General features: G+C 36.6%; 1 protein-coding gene and 2 pseudogenes across 1 annotated transcript; 1 reads left to right on the forward strand and 2 right to left on the reverse strand.

Moving 5' to 3' along the window:
• Positions 1–2052: 2052 nt before the first annotated feature.
• Positions 2053–2810, reverse strand: LOC106836006 (olfactory receptor 8A1-like; annotated as a pseudogene).
• A 7182-nt stretch (positions 2811–9992) lies between these two features.
• Positions 9993–10955, reverse strand: LOC106836005 (olfactory receptor 8A1-like). The gene has a single exon (XM_070491508.1). It carries the CDS (start codon positions 10950–10952, stop codon positions 9993–9995), a length of 960 nt encoding a protein of 319 aa, XP_070347609.1. The 5' UTR covers positions 10953–10955.
• Positions 10956–11217: 262 nt separating this feature from the next.
• The window catches only part of LOC106836004 (olfactory receptor 8B12-like), a 31207-nt pseudogene continuing 22940 nt past the window's right edge, over positions 11218–19484 (forward strand).

Below are 19484 nucleotides of genomic sequence, written 5' to 3' on the forward strand. Positions count from 1 at the left end.
GAAGACTGTCATAACCATATACTGACAAGGGTGTAGAACAATGGGAATTCGTATTCATTGCTAGTTAGAATGGAAAATGGTAAAGCCTCTTTGGAAGACAGTTTGGCAGTTTCTTGTAAGACTAAACATACAATGCAGCAATTATGCTCCTTGGTATTTACCTAAAGGAGTTGAAATCTAGGTCCACACAACAATCTGCATATGGATGTTTATAGAAGCTGTATTCATAATTGCTAAGATGTGGAAGCAACCAAGATGTCCTTAAGTTGGTGAATGGATAAATAAATTGTGCCTACTTCCAGACAATGGAATACTAATCAGTGCTAAAAAAATGAGCTGCCAAGCCACAAAAGGACATGGAGGAATCTTAAATGCATATTACTAAGTGAAAGAAGCCAATCTGAAAAGTCTACATATTGTATGATTCAAACTCTATGACAATCTGGAAAAGGCAAAACTATGGAGAGAGTAGAGAGATCAGTGGTTGCCAGGGGTTCTGAGGAAGGGAGACATGGACAGGTGGAGCACAGAGTATTTTTAGGGCAATAAAACTGCTCTGTATGCCACTATAATGCTCATACCTATAATGGATACGTGCATTAAAAATTTGTCCAGACCCATAGAATGTACAATACCAAGAGTGAACCCTAATGTAAACTATGAACTTTGGGTGATAATGATGTGTTAATGTAGGTTCATCAGTTGTAATAAATGTACCCTTCTGATGGTGGGTGTTGATAATAGGGGAGACTATGCATGTGGGAAGCAAGAGGTACGTGGTAACTCTGTACCTATTGCTCAATTTTGCTGTGAATCTAATACTGCTCTAAAATATAAAGTCTATTTTTTAAAAAGAAACTATACTGTGAGTATTTAGTTTCCTGCATTAAATCTCTTTCTGCTTGGGAGACATAGAATGAGTAATTTTCTAATGTCTGAATGATGGATGAGATATTACCCCTAAAATAATTAAAATGTCAAAGACTGATAGCGCATTCTTCCTAAAATAATTATAAATGACAATGGAAAGAATGTCCACAAATCTTTTGCAGTGCACGGTAAATAATTCTTTAACATGAATCTCTGATATTGCTTCAAAAATGATGTAAGAGGTTCTGTCCCATGCCTATTGGTTTTACTGAGTGAGGCTAGCAGGTAATGCAAAATGTCAGTTATTTAAGGAAGAGAAAAGACTACAGGAATGTCTGATATTCCTTGCCTGTCTGGGAGCTGTGGGAAGACAGTGGAAGAGAGGAAGTTATTTTCATGAAGCATTTGAAGTTGGAAGGTTATAATTAGGCTAAGTTTAATAGGTTACCTAGTGAGACTGTTGGCCAAGAGAGTGGGATAATGAGTTGTGGGTTTGAATCTCATTGTTAATTATTTACCAGTTCTGTGATCTGGAGAAGTTACCTAACATCTATGAACCAAAGTTTCCTCATCTGAGAAAATGAGATAATTGAAGTAAACACTTAGAAGACTGCTAGCATTTATAAATGTTAGATATGATGATGACGATGTGTTGATGATGATGATGGCAGTGATTGGTGCAGGGACCATTTAGATAATCTTGGCAAGAATAAGTAGACATTAACAGTGTAATCAGAACAGTACAATAGAAGGAGAAATCTGGGTGTTAAAGAGTCTGTTTGCTGCTTTTTGGTGACTTTCAAATACATCTCCATTTGCTTCGTGTACTCCTAATTGCAAATTACAATTAGTTTGGATAGTATTTTCTCTGAGGAAGATGACAAATCAATGAACAGCTCTCTGAAACTCATTGTGGATAGTTCTAAATTTATGTTATGTTATAATCAAGATAGGTACATGTTTACCAGAGGGCCAAGGATAAAAAAAACAAACAACTGATCACAAAAGGAAGAAAACATGAAGTTGAAAGCAGCAAAGTTTAAGTAGAGCAAGACATGAGGGATGTGAGAGGGAGAAAGGGAAGAGGAAAAAATGGGTGAATTCACACAATCAGCAATGTTGAGAAGTGACTGTTCTCCATTCCCATGAGTGAAAATTTTTAGAGGGATTCTCTCCTATATTTCAATCCCAATTTTCAACCCAAGAATAATGACATTTACATCCAAAGAGTTTTGTCCTTAGTATCCCGTTCATGGCAGCATTTACCTCCCTATTCCTCAAACCATAGATTAGTGGGTTCAGCATGGGGATCATTGTGGTGTAGAATATGAATGCCACATTCTCCTGGGTATGAAACTGGCCATGAAGAGCTTTAAGTGCATGAACAAAGCAGACCCATACAATAATCCCACAGCTGCAAGGTGGGAGCTGCAGGTGCTGAAGGCTTTGGACTTTCCCTCTGTGGAGTGGACGTGGAGAATGCTAGAGAGGATGAAAACGTAGGAAAGAAAGATTGCTAAGCTGATAACTATGATGTTGAATCCACCCACAAAGAAAGTTGTCATCTCAATATCATAGGTGCAAGAGCAGGAGAGCTTCATGAGGGGGAAAATGTCACAGAAGTAATGACCGGTGAGTTGCTCACAATAGGACAGTTTTAACGGGAGGCCAGTCTCTATTGTTGAGCCAATGAACCCCATGGCATAGACCAGAGCCATCAGCAGGGAGCAGACTTGATGAGACATGATGATGTTCTAAAGCAAATGGCTGCAGATGGCAACATAGCAGTCATAGGCCCTTGGTGACAGCATACACCCCTCACCAATGGCAAACATAAGGAAGAAGTAGAGCTGTGACATGCACCCTGCATAGGACATGATGTCCTTCTCTGACACAAAGTTCACCAGCATTTTAGGGGTAATGTCAGAGGATTTATCATGTTAGGTATGCCATATTTTAGTTCAGGTTTTTCCTATTGTTGAACATTAAAATTGTGTCAAGCTCTCCAATGTTTTATTATTATAAATAATGCTGTGATTATCACTTTGTGTTAAAATTTTTGTTTAGATTTCTGATTATTTTCTCAGTAGAGATTCCTATTTTATTTCATTATTTTTTTCAATTTGAAACATTTCCATTTTTTCTATTATTTCTTCTTCTTTGACTCATTTTTTATTTAAAAATGTGTTTAATTGTTCTTTTCTCAGACATATTTTAGCTAAATTGACAGATGGATCAAAGCTCCAGGCCCATGTTTTCTTTTTATTCTTTGGTCATCCTAACTTGGATAATTCTAATTTCAACATCTCTGTGTATTTCTTAATCTTTAACTTTCCCTTCATAGGTTTCTTCAATTCTTGTGTCATTTCTTCCCAGATGGTGATCTTTGTGACAGAGATAAATATCATTACCTCTGTAACATCAAAGACTCAACTTTTCCCTTCTTCTGTGGGTGATAATTTTCCCAGCACCTTTTATGAGAGACTCTCCTTGCCCCATTGAGTACTGGATCCCTTGTCAAATATTAGTTGACTGTATATGTGAAGGTTTATTTATGTGCTCTTAATTCTGTTCCATTGGTCTGTGTGTCTATTTTTATGCCAGTGCCATTCTAGTTTGAAATCAGGCAATGTGATGCCTCTAGCTTTGTCCTTTCTCAGGATTGCTTTGGCTAGTCTGGGTCATTTGAGGCTCCACACACACTCTAGGTTAGTGTTATCTATTTCTGTGAAAAATGACACTGTAATTTTGTTAGGGATTGCATTGAGTGTATAGATGGCTTTGGGTAGTATAAACATTTTAACATTAACTCTTCCAGTCTATGAACATATCTTTCCATTTATTTGTGTCTTCTTCAATTTCTTTCATCAAAATCTTATAGTTTCAGTGTAGAGAACTTTCACCTCCTTGGTTAAATTTATTTCTAAGTCTTTTTTTGTTTTTGATGCTGTTGCAATGGAATTGTTCTCTTTATTTATTTTGCAGATATTTTGTTGTTAGCATATAGAAGTGCAACTGCTTTCTGTTTGTAGATTTTGTATACTGCAACTTAACTGCATTTGTTAATTAGTTCTAACTTTCCTGAATCAGTTGATTAGTTTAACTGAATTCATGGACTAGTTTTTGGAGAAGTCTTAAGAATTTTCTATATAAAATCATATCATCATCAAAGGCAATTTTACTTTTTCCTTTTCGATTTGGATGCCTTTGTTTCTTTTTGTTGCCTAAATGCTCTGACTATGACTTTCAGTTATATGATAAACAGGGGTGGTGAGAGTGAGTACCCTGGCCTTCCTGCCAATCGTAGAAGAAAAACTATCAACTTTTCATTGTTGTCTATGATGTTAGCTGTGGCCTTGCCATATATGGCCTTATTGTATTGAGATCACTTCTTCAATTCCCAATTTGTTGAGAATTTTTTTTTTTATCATGAAACGATGTAGTATTTTGTCAGATGCTTTTTCTGCATGTATTGAAGTGATCGTATGATTTTTATCTTTCATTCTGTTACTGTGATGCATCACATTTATTGACTTGCGTGTGTTGAACCATCATTCCATCCCAGTGATGAAACTCTCTTAATCATGGTATAATTGTTTCATTGTGCTGTTGAATTCAGTTTGCTAGAATTTTGTTGATGATTTTTGTATCTATATTCATCAGGAATATTGGCCTGTAGTTTTCCTTTTTTGTAGTGTCTGTATCTGGATTTGGTATGAGGGTAATGCTGGACTTGTATAATGTGTTTGAGAATGTTCCCTTCTCTTCAATCTTTTGGAAGAGTTTGGGAAGGTTTGGTGTTAATTATTTTTTAAAATGTTTATTAGAACCCACCAGGAAAACCATCTGGTTCTGGGCTTTTCTCTGTTGGTAGATTTTTGATTAATAATACAATCTCCATCCTTGTTATTAATCTGTTCAGATTTTCTATTTCCTCCTGATTCAATCTGGTAGGTTATATGTTTCAAGGAATTTGTCTACTTTTAGGTTATCAATTTGTTGATGTCTAATTGTTCATCATAGTCTCTGATAATCTTTTGTATTTTTGTATATCAATTGTAACATCTCAACTTTCATTTCTGATTTTATTTGAGTCTCCACTCATTTTTCTTGGTTAGTTGAGGTAAAGATTTGTCAATTTTGCTTATCTTTTCAAAAACCAGATTGTAGTGTTGTTGATCTTTACTATTGTTATTCTGGTTTCCAATTTACTTATTTCTGCTCTGATCTTTGTTATTTCTTTCCTTTGCTAAATTTGGACTTGATTTTTTCTTTTTCTAGTGCCTTGTGGTATAAACTTACTTTGTTTATTTGCTATCTTTCTTTTTTCCTAATGTAGGCATTTTTCACTATAAACTTTTAAAATTGCTTTTTCTGCAGCCCATAAATTTTGGCATGTTGTATTTCCATTTCATTAGTCTCAAGATTTGTTTTTGGTTGAGGTAACTTTGGCTTATAAAATTATATAAATTTCAGATGTCCATTGTTTGTCTGAAGATTTTTTTTGATTTTGCTTTAACCCATTATTTGCTCAGGACTGTGCTGTTTAATTTCCACATATTTGTGAATTTTCTAGCTTTCTTCCCATGTTGATTTCTAGTTTCACACCAATGAGGTTGGAAAAAGACACTTGGTATGATTTCAGTCTTTCAAAACTTCCTAAGACTTGTTTATGACCTATCATATGATTCATCCAGGAGAATGTTCTGTGCACGCTTGAAAGGAATGTGTATTCTCCTGTTGTTGGAAGGAATATTCTGTATTTGTCTGTGAGATTGACTTGGTCTAAAACATAGTTCAAATTCAATGTTTCTTTATTGATTTTCTGTCCAAATGGGATCTATCTATTGTTGAAAGTGGGGTATCAAAATCCCCTACACTTTTGTGTTATTGTCTATTACTCCCTTCAGATCTGTCAGTATTTGATTAATATATTTAGATGCTCTGATGTTTAGTGCATATACTTTACAATCACTATATCCTCCTGATAAATTAACTTCTTATCATTGTATAATGATTTTTTGTCCCTTATGACCATTTTTAATTTAAAATCTATTTTGTCAGATATAAGTATAGCTACCCTTGCTCTCTTTTGATTTCCAGTTGCATGGAGTATCCTTTTCCATCCCTTCACTTAGAGCTCATGTATGTCCTTAAAGCTGAAGTCAATCTCTTGTCAACAGCATATAGTTGAGTTTTGTTTTTTATCCATCCAGCCACTATATGCCTTTTGATTGGAGAATTTAATTCATTTACATTAAGAGAAATTATTGATAAGTAAGGGCTTACTAATGCTATCATATTAATTGTTTTCCAGCTGTTTTGTATTAGTCTTGTACCTTTCCCCATTTCTCACTGCCTTCCTTTGTGAATATTTTTCTGTAGTGATATGCTTTGATTCCCTTCTCCTTATCTTTTGTGTATCTACTGTAGGCTTTGCTTTGTGATTACCATGAGGGTTGCATAAAACCTCTTATAGATAGAATAGTCTATTTTACCTCATAGCAACTTAACTTCAATTGTGCAAAAACTCTTTCTTTTACTCTCCGCTCTTCCATGTTTCTGATGTCATAATTTATTTTTTTATATTGTGTATCCATTAACAAATTAAAGTTGCTACAATTATTTTAATACTTTTATACCTTTAACTTTTAATCCTTTAACTTTTATAACAGGGTTAAGTGGTTAAGATACCACCATATTACAGTCTGAATGTATTCTGAATTTGATTATTTACTTACCTTATTTACAAATACGTTGTATATTTTCATGTATTTTATGTTACTTATTAGTGTGCTTTTATCAGTTTGAAGGACAGCTTTTGGCATTTCTTGTAAGGCAGGTCTAGTCGTGATGAACTCCCTCAGCTAAAGTATGGCTTCAAATGCAAACCAATGAATCTAGGATCCATACTCTTAATGACCCTGTTTATAGAGCTCTCAAACACTAGCCCACTCTCCACTTCTCCTAATCATCTCAGAGCCAGCTTCAAGACAACTGGGGACAGCCCCTATGTCCCAGAATCAGCTGAAATTATTCAAACTAGGTAATCCTAAACCTGCTTGCTCTGCCTTGCTCATTTTTTCCTGTGGAAAATAGAATAAAATTTCATGTCCAATTTCCCCCTCTCTTTCTGCCTCCTGACTAATCCTGGTGCTTCCCTGTGTGGGCCCCATGGTGTGGCAGAATCTCTTCTCTTGGGAACTGTGAATGTGAAAAACTATCTTTTCCTGAAAAACATTACTGTTCTTTCCAGCAGTTTTAGAGTCACAAGGAAAATTACCAGAAGGTACAGAGAGTTTCCACGTATCTCTTCCCTCCCCACATGCATAGTCTCCCTCATTATCAACATTCCCCATCAGAGTTGTATATTAGTTATAATTGATGAACCTATGTTGATACATCATTATCACCCAAAATCCGTAATTTACATTAGGGCTTTTTCTTGCTGATGTACATTCAATGGGTTTCGACAAATGTATAACGACATATATACATGATTATAGTATCATACAGAGTAGTTTCATTGCCCTAAAAAATCCTCAGTGCTCTGCCTATTCATCCAAAACTCTTCTCTGCCCCCTGGCAACCACTGATCTCTCTAATGTCTCCGTAATTTTGCCTTTTCTAAATTATCGTGAAGTTGACTTCTTTCACTTAGTAATATGCGTTTAAGGTTGTGCCTTGTCTCTTCATGGCTTGAAGCTCATTTCTTTTTAGCTCTGACTAATATTTCCTTGTTTGGGTGTCCCAAAGTTTATCCTTTCACCAACTGAAGGACATCTTGGTTGCCTCCAAGTTTTGACAATTATGAATATAGCTGCTATAAACATCTATGTGCAGGTTTTTGTGTGGACATAGGTTTCAACCTCTTAAAGTAAATATTAAGAAGCTTACTTGGTGGATTGTAGGATAAGAGTTTGTTTTGTAAGGAACTATGAAAATGTCTTCCAAAGTGGCTGCACCCTTTTCCGTTCTCATCAGCAAGGAATAAGAGTTTGTTTTACTCTCCCTAGTGTATAATAGTGTTGTCAGTGTTCTTGATTTTGGTCATGCTAATATGTATGTAGCGGTATCTCACTTTTTTCAATTTGCATTCACTTTATGAAAAACGATGTGTGGCATCTTTTTCATACGCTTATTTGCCATCTGTATATCTCTTTGTTGAGGTATCTGTTAAGATATTTCGCCTATTTTTAAATCAAGTCACTCCTTTTCTTATTGTTTAGTTTTAAGAGTTTGTATATTTTGGGTAACAGCTCTTTATCATATGTGCCTTTTGCAAATATTTTCTCACAAACAATCTTTTCAATGGCAGCCATCAGCAGATCTGTTGACTTTGCCATACCTAAATAATAATAAAACCCATATTTTAAAACACTGTTTACCCTCACTGCAAGAGATCACATTTGGATTTATCTACTTCTCAAAGTCTGGACCGAGAAAGGAAATCTAGGTCCTCTCCTTTTTTCCATCTATTCCCTTCTTCTTATAAAACTGGCTTCCTGTAGGACCCTCATATTTCTTTCACGGTTTGCACTGGCAACTCTTTCACTCTGCAGAAGAACCTAGTTCTATCTCCTTGGCTTTGCAGTAATTGAAGGCATCAGAGTTTGGATGAAAGTTAGCTTGATCACAAAGCCTATGTTGTTTTTACCGTATGATACTACTGCAAAATATGCATTTCTCTGAGAATTTAGTTTTCTTTTTAACATTGAGCTCACCTAGATTTGTGATCATAAATTTCCAGTTATTGTTATAGTTTAAGCATTAAAGAGAGCCTGATTTTTCCTAGTTGGTCTAAATAAATGTTTGCATTCTTTTCTGTCAGGTACTAATGTTTAAGCTTGATCTAAGTATTTTCATCTTTTTTAACCTCTGTCTACTTATTTGTATGATACAAACCAAACCTAGCTCAGATGGTTGTTATGACTATAAATTGCATAATATTTGGCAATCATGTAGCATAGAGCTGGACACTCTATTTCTCTTTTTGGCTTTCCCCTCTGTTTATATAAGAAAAATATCTCATTTGCCATGATACTAATGTGTGAGTTTACCCATAAGAAGGACAAAAATGAATGTATTTCATGACTTTCTCAGTACTTTGTGGCTGAGGTAGGTAATACTATCAACAGTTGAGAAAGCTGGGGCTCAAAGAGTAAGTTTCTTTTAAATTACAGCAAAAATGGCTGATAATTTTATGTAAATGTTAATTGATGCCATTCCACATTCCATTTAGATAGGTAGGTTTTGCAATTCCTCTTTCGTTAATTCACCTGTCAGAAAAAAGTGAGGTTGACTTTTAGATAATTTGAACCATAGAGATCTGGGGTGAGGTCAACAAGCCCGTCAGAATGAGGGGAGTGGCTCTTTACTGAAAAGAGTGAGATAAAGTTTAGGACTGCATACTAAATGGTGAGATCCACAGAGTTTTTCACCTGCTGGATTCTAGGAATATTCGCAGCTAGCCTTATTATTATCATCCTTCTTGACCTCCCAAGGTTAGAAGATTTTAGGGCTCTTCTCTGTGAAAGAAAAAAGAACTACAGATACTGTTGGATGGTTGACCCCTAATAAAGTGGCCCACATAGATCAGCCTTTCCCAAAAGTAAAGTCTGCTAGTTGACAAGTCCAGGCTGATCAGAATGAGTGTTCAGTCAACTTGTTACTAACTGTCTTTTAAGTGAACAAAGATATATCTAAAATAATTGAAAGTAGGACCTCAAATACATCTCCATTTGTTTTGTGTACTCTCAAGCGCAAATTACAATTAATTTGGGTAATATTTTTCTCTACAGAAGATGATAAATCAATGAAGAGCTCTCAAACTCATTGCTAAAATTTCTAAATTTATGTTACATTACAATAAAGATAGATACATGTTTACCAGAGGGCCAAGGAAAAACAAAGAAACAAATAATTGATCTCAAAAGGAAAAAAAGTGAGCTTAAAACCAGCAAAGACTTAAGCAGAGTAAGGCATGAAAGATGTGAGAAGGAGAAAGGGAAGAATAAAGATGAATAAATGCACATAATCTGTCACTTTGAGAAGTGGTTGTTCCCCATTCCAGTGAGTGAAAAATTTTAGAGGGCTTCTTGCCTATATTTCTATCCCAGTTTTCAACCTGAGAAAGAAGAATGACATTTACATCCAAAGAGTTTTCCCGTCAGCGTTTTCTGCACAGCAGCCTTTACCTCCTTATTCCTCAAGCTGTAGATTAGGGGGTTCAGCATGGGGATCACTGTGGTGTAGAACACGGAGGCCACATTCTCCTGGGCCAGAGAACTGGCCGTGGAGGGTTTTAAGTACATGAACGAAGCAGAACCATAAAATAATCCCACAACGGCAAGGTGGGAGCTGCAGGTGCTGAAGGCTTTGGACTTTCCCTCTCTGGAGTGGATATGGAGGATGCTGGAGAGGACGAAGGCATAGGAAAGAAAGATTGTTAAGCTGGTGACTATGATGTTAAATCCACCCACAAAGAAAGTTGTCACCTCACTATCATAGATGCTAGAGCAGGAGAGCTTCATGAGAGGGAGAATGTCACAAAAGTAATGAATGATGAGTTGCTCACAATATGACCGTTTTAACATGAGGTCAGTCTCTATTGTTGAGCCAATGAACCCCATGGCATAGACCACAGCCACCAGCAGAGAGCAGACTTGATGAGACATGATGATGTTGTAAAGCAAAGGGCAGCAGATGGCTACATAGCGGTCATAGGCCATCACTGTCAGCATGTAACACTCGGCAATGACAAACACAAGGAAGAAGTAGAGCTGTGACATGCACCCTGCATAGGAGATGACGTTCTTCTCTGACAAAAAGTTCACTAGCATTTTAGGGGTAATGACAGAGGAGTAGCAGAGATCCACGAGTGACAGATTGCTGAGGAAGTAGTACATGGGGGTGTGAAGCTGAGCATTCAGACAAATCAGTGTGAACATGCCCAGGTTCCCTATCATGGTGACTGAGTAGAACCCAAGGAAGAGGAGGAAGAGGGGGAGCTGGAGCTCTGGCTGATTTGTTAATCCCCCAAGAATGAACTCTGTCACTGTAGAGTGATTTTCTGTAGCCATTGTTTTCTGGTTGGGAGCCCTGTGGGGAGGGGAGAGAAGAATCTCATGAAAAGCTGCATCTTGAACTGCTAGGTGAAACTAGTTTTGAGCACTCGGGGTCAGCAGAGCAATCCTGGATACTTTCGTGCTGCATCTTCCCCTCATCCTATTGTTTTCTGAGAGAGAGAGCAGATTCTGGATGTTTCAAAGATCATCAATATAAGAGGAAAAAGGGGCAAAATTTGGAATTTTTACCACTTTCCTGATTCTCAAATATCCTAGAGCAATGCTTCTTAAAGTACAATCCCTGGAGCAGCAGAAGCATCTGGAGACATTAGAGATGCAAATGCTCAGGCCTCACTCCAGACCTATCAAATCAGGAACTCTGAGGATGGGGCCCAGCAATCTACGTTTAACACTCTTTCCAGGTGGTGCTGATGCAGGCAAAGTTTGAGAATCTTTGCCCTATAAGGAATGAATACCATATTTCATATTTCGTAGTTTGAGATATATTTTGCTTCAGACATGAAATTTCCCTGTCATCTATGCAATTCCTAAATATTCACTGAAAGTGAACATATGAATACCTTTCTCAAATTGATGCAGTGTGAGGGCTATATGGTAGCTACAACTGTATCATTGAGTACAATCAATTTCTGTATCTGAAAGATTAAGAAATTAGTGATATCAGTTCCAAAAGTGGTTGTACCACTAACATGAGATAATAATATTTAGAAAGTTCTTTTGAAGTACTCAGTTCCTATAAAAATGTGAGTTGTCACTAGGCATATGGAATTATTCTTAGTTTTTCACTGGACTTAAGGCTATAAGACAGTGGTTCTCAACATTGGCTCTATATTATAACTCTTTGGAACATTTAAAAAGAATTGATGCCTTGGGGGCAGCCTGATGGTCAAGTGGTTAAAGTTCCACGTGCTCTGCTTTGTGGCTCGGGTTTGAGGGTTCAGATCCAGGGCACGGACCTACTCTACTCATCAGCCATGCTGTGGAGGCATCTCATGTACAAAATGGAGGAAGACTGGCACATATGTTAGCTCAGGACTAATCTTCCTCAAGCAAAAAAAAAAAAAAAAAAAAGGGAAGATTTCCATCAGATATTAGCTCAGAGTGAATCTTCCTCACCAAAAAGAAAAAGAAATGTATTGATGCCTGTGTTCCACCCACAGAGGTTCTGATTTAATTGATCAGTGTTGCAGCCTAGGCCCTAGCACAGAGTATAGTCCAGTAAGTGCTCAATAGCTATTATTATTGTTACTATTTTTATTATTATCAATCATAGTATTAAACCATGGCCTCATTATCTCCCTAATGGCAATGAACTAAATTATAGATATGTCCCTAGGGTGATCGATCATCATTGACAGATACAATACCTATAGACATTCCTGTCTCTGAGATGCATTTCTTAAGCTAAAACCATAAATTCTCACTATTTTAATCGCTTCCTTATATAATTACTAACTTTTGTGTAATACTCTTCAAAGGTCAATCTCACAAACTCCTCCTAAAATTTTTGGGTTTGAGAAGAAATGTGTTCATAGTAGTAGTATCATTCCCATTTTCATAGTGAGAAAACTGAAGCGCCAGACACTGCGTGACCTGCCTGAGGACTACTAATCACTGGAGACTTGGAACTCAAACAGCTCTCTCCTGACCATGAGCTTCTTCCCTTGGCCCAAGTGTCTGTCCTTATAAATCTCCACACTTACAGCTCTAAAAATGTTGTGGGACAACATGCTTAGACTTGTGTTAGTTTCTGCATAGCATATGGAAAAAGAGGAATGTTATATTGTCTTTTCCATTCACTGGGAAATTGAAGCTCTGAAAGTTAAATAAGTTACCCGAAGTCATACAACTAGCAAGAGGCAGAACTGGGCCTAAAACCCAGGACTTCTGACGCCCAGCCTATTTTCTTTCCACTAAACAATATAGTTTTGCTGTAGCTTATCTTTGTGTAGCACTTTATCATTATTTAGTCAATTTAACTTATTAAATTTTTGGAGATAGAGGGTAAATTTTTTTCCTATCTCAGGTGCATTTAACAAAAGCAACCTATATGCATTTTAGAAAATTAGAAATACAAATAAGCAAAAATAAAATGCTATTTTTCTGCTACTTGGAGATTAACACTTCATAATGACTATCCTTTCTAGACTTTTTTCTATGCATATATATATTTACATGTGTATGAATGTATAAGTATTTTTTAAAAAAACATTTTGTAACCAGCCTTTTAAGTGTAGTTCTTTGAAAAACATTGTCTCATTGATTCCTGTAATAATAATAACTCTGGCACTAACTGTATTTCATTTTCTTAGGTGTAAGACTATTTATTTATTTTTTAAAGATTTTTAAAAAATTTTTTCCTTTTTCTCCCCAAAGCCCCCCAGTACATAGTTGTATATTCTTCGTTGTGGGTCCTTCTAGTTGTGGCATGTGGGACGCTGCCTCAGCGTGGTTTGATGAGCAGTGCCATGTCCATGCCCAGGATTCGAACCAACGAAACACTGGTCTGCCTGCAGCGGAGCACACGAACTTAACCACTCAGCCACAGGGTCAGCCCCTGGTGTAAGACTCTTTAAATTCTTAGTATGTGGCATGAAGACAAGAAAATTTGCAGTGCATTGTAAATCTTATATGTTAAATTATTGGTGGTGAGATATTTAACTTCGTAATAACTACTATCAGAGATAGCTAAGATCTTTTAGTATTATTTCCATTTGTTACAAGGGAGAAAAATTTCTTCTAGATAACAATAGATTAATAAAATCTTACATATCCCCTTGTACCCAATTTGCACCTGTTAAAACAATAAGAAACATAGGAAGTCCACCTAGGATTGCCATTACCAGAAATCAAAGTGCTTTACAAAGAAGTGCACACTGAACAGCATTCACTCTGCACAGCGCAGATGGGAAAATTTTATCAGCATTGATTGAACTTTTGCCCTCATAATCATCTAATAATACAAAATAGGCAAACATGACCCACATATTTGCTATCATTTACTACAATTATTACCTGTAGTTTTACCAGACCATCAGAGACTCAAGATTTCTGCCAATGAGAACACAGCACACAAAGAAAAAACACAGAGGTGAAGGTAAAAGTATGGTTAGAAATAACCTTCATTAGAAACAGGAGTCACAGAAGAAATATTTTCTCCCTCAATCGCTTTAAATGTGTAATTAAATACCTGTGCTGAGACAAAATGGCAAACGGTCTCCTGGAAATCATAGAGGATGCCTTGGTTTCAACAATCAGAAAATAAATATCAGGAAAAGAGAGAATCATACAGATTTATATCTAGTCCTAAATTTACTCAAAGAGGCCTGCACAGCCACGATAAATGGGTCACTGAGATTTGGAGACTGCAGGGGTCTGTTTATATACATATATATATATATATTTATAGGGGCCTAACCTCTCCTGGGATGCAGTCACTTCAGAGACGGAATCCTTACTAAAGGAGCAATTAGCATCTTGGTTTACACCTGTGCTGTGAATCATGTTTTGTTTTGCATATGTGCTAATTTTCTTTTTATTCGTAGAGTCATTTTGCAGTTTGAGAAACTTAAGTCTAATGCCAGCACTCAAATATTTTATGAACAGTAACTCCACCATCATCATCGTCATCATCATCACCACAACCACAACAACCTCAGTCATTACCATCAACATCATCAGTTACTATTGTTATTGTTGTTACTTATCATTAGTTATTCATTATTAGGCATAGTCAACTAGTCTTTAAATGTTTATTTTAAAGAGTTTTTAAAACAAATTCAATATTTTCCTAAAACAAACTATAACTTCAGTAAAGAAATGTTAAATCATAAGGAACAGTAAAATTTTCACCCTGCTGCTTTGCCTGGAGACAGAGTGTGTTGAATGGCAGAAGGTTGAGTGACACAAGAAGGTAGACTGATAAGAAGTCTTTACTCATATATTTTCATTCATGAGGGAAATATGTTCATAAGAAAATGTGCTTTTCAAGAATACATTATCCATGAAAATGTTGCTAAGGAAGATTTTCAAAGTAAACTTTTTATTTTGAGATAATTGTATATTCACATGCAGTTGTAAGAAATAATGTAGAGAGATCCTGTGTACCCTTCATGCAGTTTCCCCCATTGGTATACAATCTACTGATCTCATTCAGGTTTACCTGGTTTTACTTATAGTCCTTTGTGTGTGTGTGTGTGTACATTTCATTCAATGCAATTTTACCACATGCATATGGTTGAGTATCCACCACCACTATTCCAATAAAAACAATTACTTCTCGTTCATTTTCTAATTTTCAAAATAATTATTTGGTTTCTTATTATCCTTTGAAGGTAACCAATTATTTTTCTTTAGTATCATTATATTTTCACTGTTGAAAAATATGTTTTATGTTTTTCAGTCCATTGCAATTATTATCCTTTTATTGCTCAAAATTTTCTATCTTTGGTCTACAGAATTCTCTACAGTTATCTCTTGAGTCTTTTTGACACGGTACTATTAGTCTCTAATACTAACTGTTCTCTGATAGGGTAAGATGTTCTGAGCTCATCACATACATTTATTTCTTCATTCCAGGTATTAAATATTTCTCCAAGCAATTTTTTTTAGTGGTAAAATGATGTTTCATGGCCAAAATTTAGGTGCTATATTTAGAATCATTGTTTCTGGTTTAGTTATTGTTTGTAGGCCATTTCTAAAAGAACTAGGAAATTTGGGACTATGTTATTCCCAAAGGATATCTTTTTTATTAACAAAAGACCAGTAGTTTTACTAGGATACGTTTTGATATTTGTTTTTGGGCAGTTTTCTTAGGGGTGATGTTTCTTTTCAATATGTTACTTCATCTTTCTTTTTTAGCATTAGGAAAAATTCCTTGAATTATTTTTTTTGGTATTTGTTCTGTCTCTAGCTTTGGTTTTATCCTTTGGGGTTCCTATTGTATGTAGATTATATCTTCTTTGCCTTGCATCTACTTTTACTTTCTCATTAATTCTCTTCATTTATTTTTTTATCTTTATTTTTCCATTTCTTCTAAGGTATTATCTCTTGTGTTTATTCACTCTTTTGTTACTTCTAATTCAGTCTTGATTTCCTAAATTATTTTTTCTTTTATTTCTAATAATTTTCTGAGTTTCATTGCCTAATGTATGAGTTTTTCTAATTCAGAGTTTTATTATTTTTCTATACCTTGTATCATTTTCAAAATGTGTGTTATCTCATTTTGAAATCATATAATAGTATTTATTTATTTGTGAAAATGTGGTGAGGACCATCTGAATTGCGACCCCCTCCCATAAGCCATCCACTATAAGCAATTAAGAAGCTGGACAAAATATGTAAAATAATTTTTTTAGACATTGGACAGGTATTTCTGAATCTAAGGCAGAAGAGGAGCAAATGAGGTGAGCCTTGTGTTAACCCTGACTTTTTTTCTAGAGATCCTTTCTAGATGATTGACTAAAGCAGGTATATACAAAGAAAGTACAGCAGCATTGGTGAGCTGAGAAGAAGCAGACTAGAGTTTTAGGAGGCTGAAGTAGCTGGAACATGTGGAGAAGCATATTGAAGTCACACAGAAAAAGAATTCAAGAAATCGGCATGGAGCTCTCCTTGTGTCTTTGAGTATAAGCTATGCATTTGTAAGATAAAATTCCATGAAGCTGGACAAAGAATAAATACTTGGGTACTTTAAGCTGAAAATTATTATAGCTTACACAATACTGTGAAGATGTTTGTGGTACACCAGTCAGTATGCTGATCTCTTTGCTCACCTGCAGGATTCCATAGAGACCAGAAGATTTATGTCTTAACATTAGGTCTAAATTAATTCCAGAATAAAACTTATACTTGATGTGTACTCACAGAGGTTAAATCAAGCCTTAAAAACATTAAGCCAAATACAAGTAGCTTGACTGGCTGCCAGAACAAACTTTAAAACACTTTGAAGAAATAAAAAAAACCCAGTAGAGTGATGTCAGCAACATGGCAGAGTGAGCTATTCCCTTCGTCTCCCGCTTTTGAAGTACAACTTAATGAACATTCATTGACCAATAGAGGAAGCCCACACAGCACAACAGGATGCCTGAGAAACACACACAGCTATACATCTGGAGGGTGGATGAACTGGACCCCACGGAAGTGGGAGAGATAGGTAAGCATGCCCTGCTCTCCCAAGTAGCCCTGTGCACAGATATGAATGCTTTCCAATCTGGTGCAAGCACCAGAAAGTGGGAGCACGCATGGGGGCGACCATAGAAGGAGGTGGCAATAATGCTTAGCCTGCACTTGTGGTCACTCTCCTGGTGGGGAGGGGCAGCTCACCAAGCCCCTGTTCCACCAAGGAGCATTCATAACTCAGGTCTCAGCAAGGAAGCCCCACCTATCAAGCACAGTGGCCCCACGGACCACAAACTGTAAATGGAGACCTCAGCAGATCTACATGCTGGGGCAAATGCTTCTCAGTCACACGTGCAAGTTCTCATGGTCTTGTTGCTGTGGGAATGGGAGTGTCAGCTTTGAGCCCACTTGTGCTCACTTTCCTTGCAGAGAGAGGGAGCCCAGTATGCCCCTGTGATGTCAAGGAGCAGCCCTAGCCTGCGTTCTAATGAGGAAGCCCCAACCACCAATCACAGCAGCCCCTTGGACCATGAACCATAAACAGAGACCTCAGTAGATCTACTTGCTGGGGAAAATGCTTCACAGGCATGCGAGTGAGGACTCTCAGAGCTGCTGAGCCCTCAAAGAGGGGAAGGGTCTGAGTGGCTGTGGGAATAAGCATGGTAGCTTTGAGCCCACTGATGATCACTTTCTGGCAGGGAGGGGGAGATCAGAATGCCCCTGTGGTGCTAAAGAGTGGACATAGCCAAGTGAGGAAGGCCTGCCTGACAAGGAGAGTCCACACAAGTGCCTGAAAGCACCACAGACTGTGGCAAGCACTCATAATACCCCCACAGCTTCCTGCAGACAGGGTGGTGCCAGAAAGGCTGCTCCTGCTTGCTTCTAGTGGTAACATGGGGAATCTATATTCTAAGAATACCACAAATGCCCCAACAAAAGATTAGTTCATCAAATACCATGAGAAACTGCAGCAACAATTCACACCAGAAGGAAATGACAATTCTCCAGAAAGCAACCCTGAAGACAAAGAATATACAACCTAAATGACAGAGAATTCAAAATAGCTGTCATAAGGAACTCAATGACTTTCAAGAAGACAATTCAAGGAACACAGCAATAAAATGAATCTCTTCACCAAAGAGATTGAAACTATTAAAAAAAACAAGCAGAAATTCTGGATATGAAAAACACAATTAATGAAATTAAAAATAATCTAGAACCATTAAGAAATAGGACTGATCTTATGGGGGAAAGAATTAGTCTTCTTGAGGTTAAAAATGTAGGAATTCCACAGGTTGAAGAGGAAACATAACTAAGATTTTAAAACCTGAAAGAATTCTTTGATAAATATCTGACTCAATTAGGAAAAGCAACATAAGGATTATAGGTATTCCAGAGGGAGAAGAGAGGGAGCAAAAAGCAGAGAGCTTGTTCAAAGAAATAATTGCTGAGAACTTCCCAAACCTGGGGATGATTTCAGATTTACAGATAAATAAAGCTAATAGAACACCAAACTACATCAATGCTAAAGGACCTTCTCCAAGGCATATAATAGTAAAAATGGCAAAAGTTTGTGATAAAGAGAAAATATGAGGAGCAGCAAGGCAGAAGAAAATAACCTATAAAGGAAACCTAGTCAGGCTTTCAGTGGATTTCTCAGCAGAAACTCTATAAGCTAGGAGGGAATTGAATGATATATTCAAAACAATGAAAGACAAAAACTTTCAGCCAAGAATACTCTATCCAGTGAAACTTTCCTTCAGATATGATGGAGAAATAAAAACTTTCCCAGGTAAACAAAAGCTGAAGGAGTTCATCACCACTAGACCTCTCCTACAAGGAATAAAGATGCCCTCACACTGGCAACAAAAAGGCAAAGGTCTACAAAGCTCTGAGGAAAGAGATAAATAGACAGACATGATCAGAAACCTACAGCTCTCTACCAGAACTTGGAGGGAAATACTCAATTGCAACTTAAAAGAAAAAGGGAAAGAAAGTATCAAAAGTAATGCTAAACACTTCAACTTAGCCAAAACCACACAAAATTAAAAATAGAACAATTTGTAACAGCAATTACTCCAAAGGAGAGAGGAAAGGGAAGGAATCCGCTTAGATTAATGGAGATAAGAGGCTATAAGAAAATGGACTATCACATCTCCAATATCTTTCATACAATCTTCATGGTAACTACTAAACAAAAAATCTGAGCAGAGACACAATTCACAAAAAGAGAGAAAACTAAGAAATCCCCCTCAGAAAACCAACAAAATGAAATGGGAATCAGAAAAACAAAGGAAGAGAAACACTGGAAACATAGAACAACCAGAAAATGAGATAAAATGGAAGCATTAACCTCATGTAACAACAATCACTCTAAATGTAAATGGTTGAATTCTCCAATCAAAA

Source organism: Equus asinus, chromosome 20, assembly GCF_041296235.1.
Source record: "Equus asinus isolate D_3611 breed Donkey chromosome 20, EquAss-T2T_v2, whole genome shotgun sequence".
Lineage (NCBI taxonomy): Eukaryota > Metazoa > Chordata > Mammalia > Perissodactyla > Equidae > Equus > Equus asinus.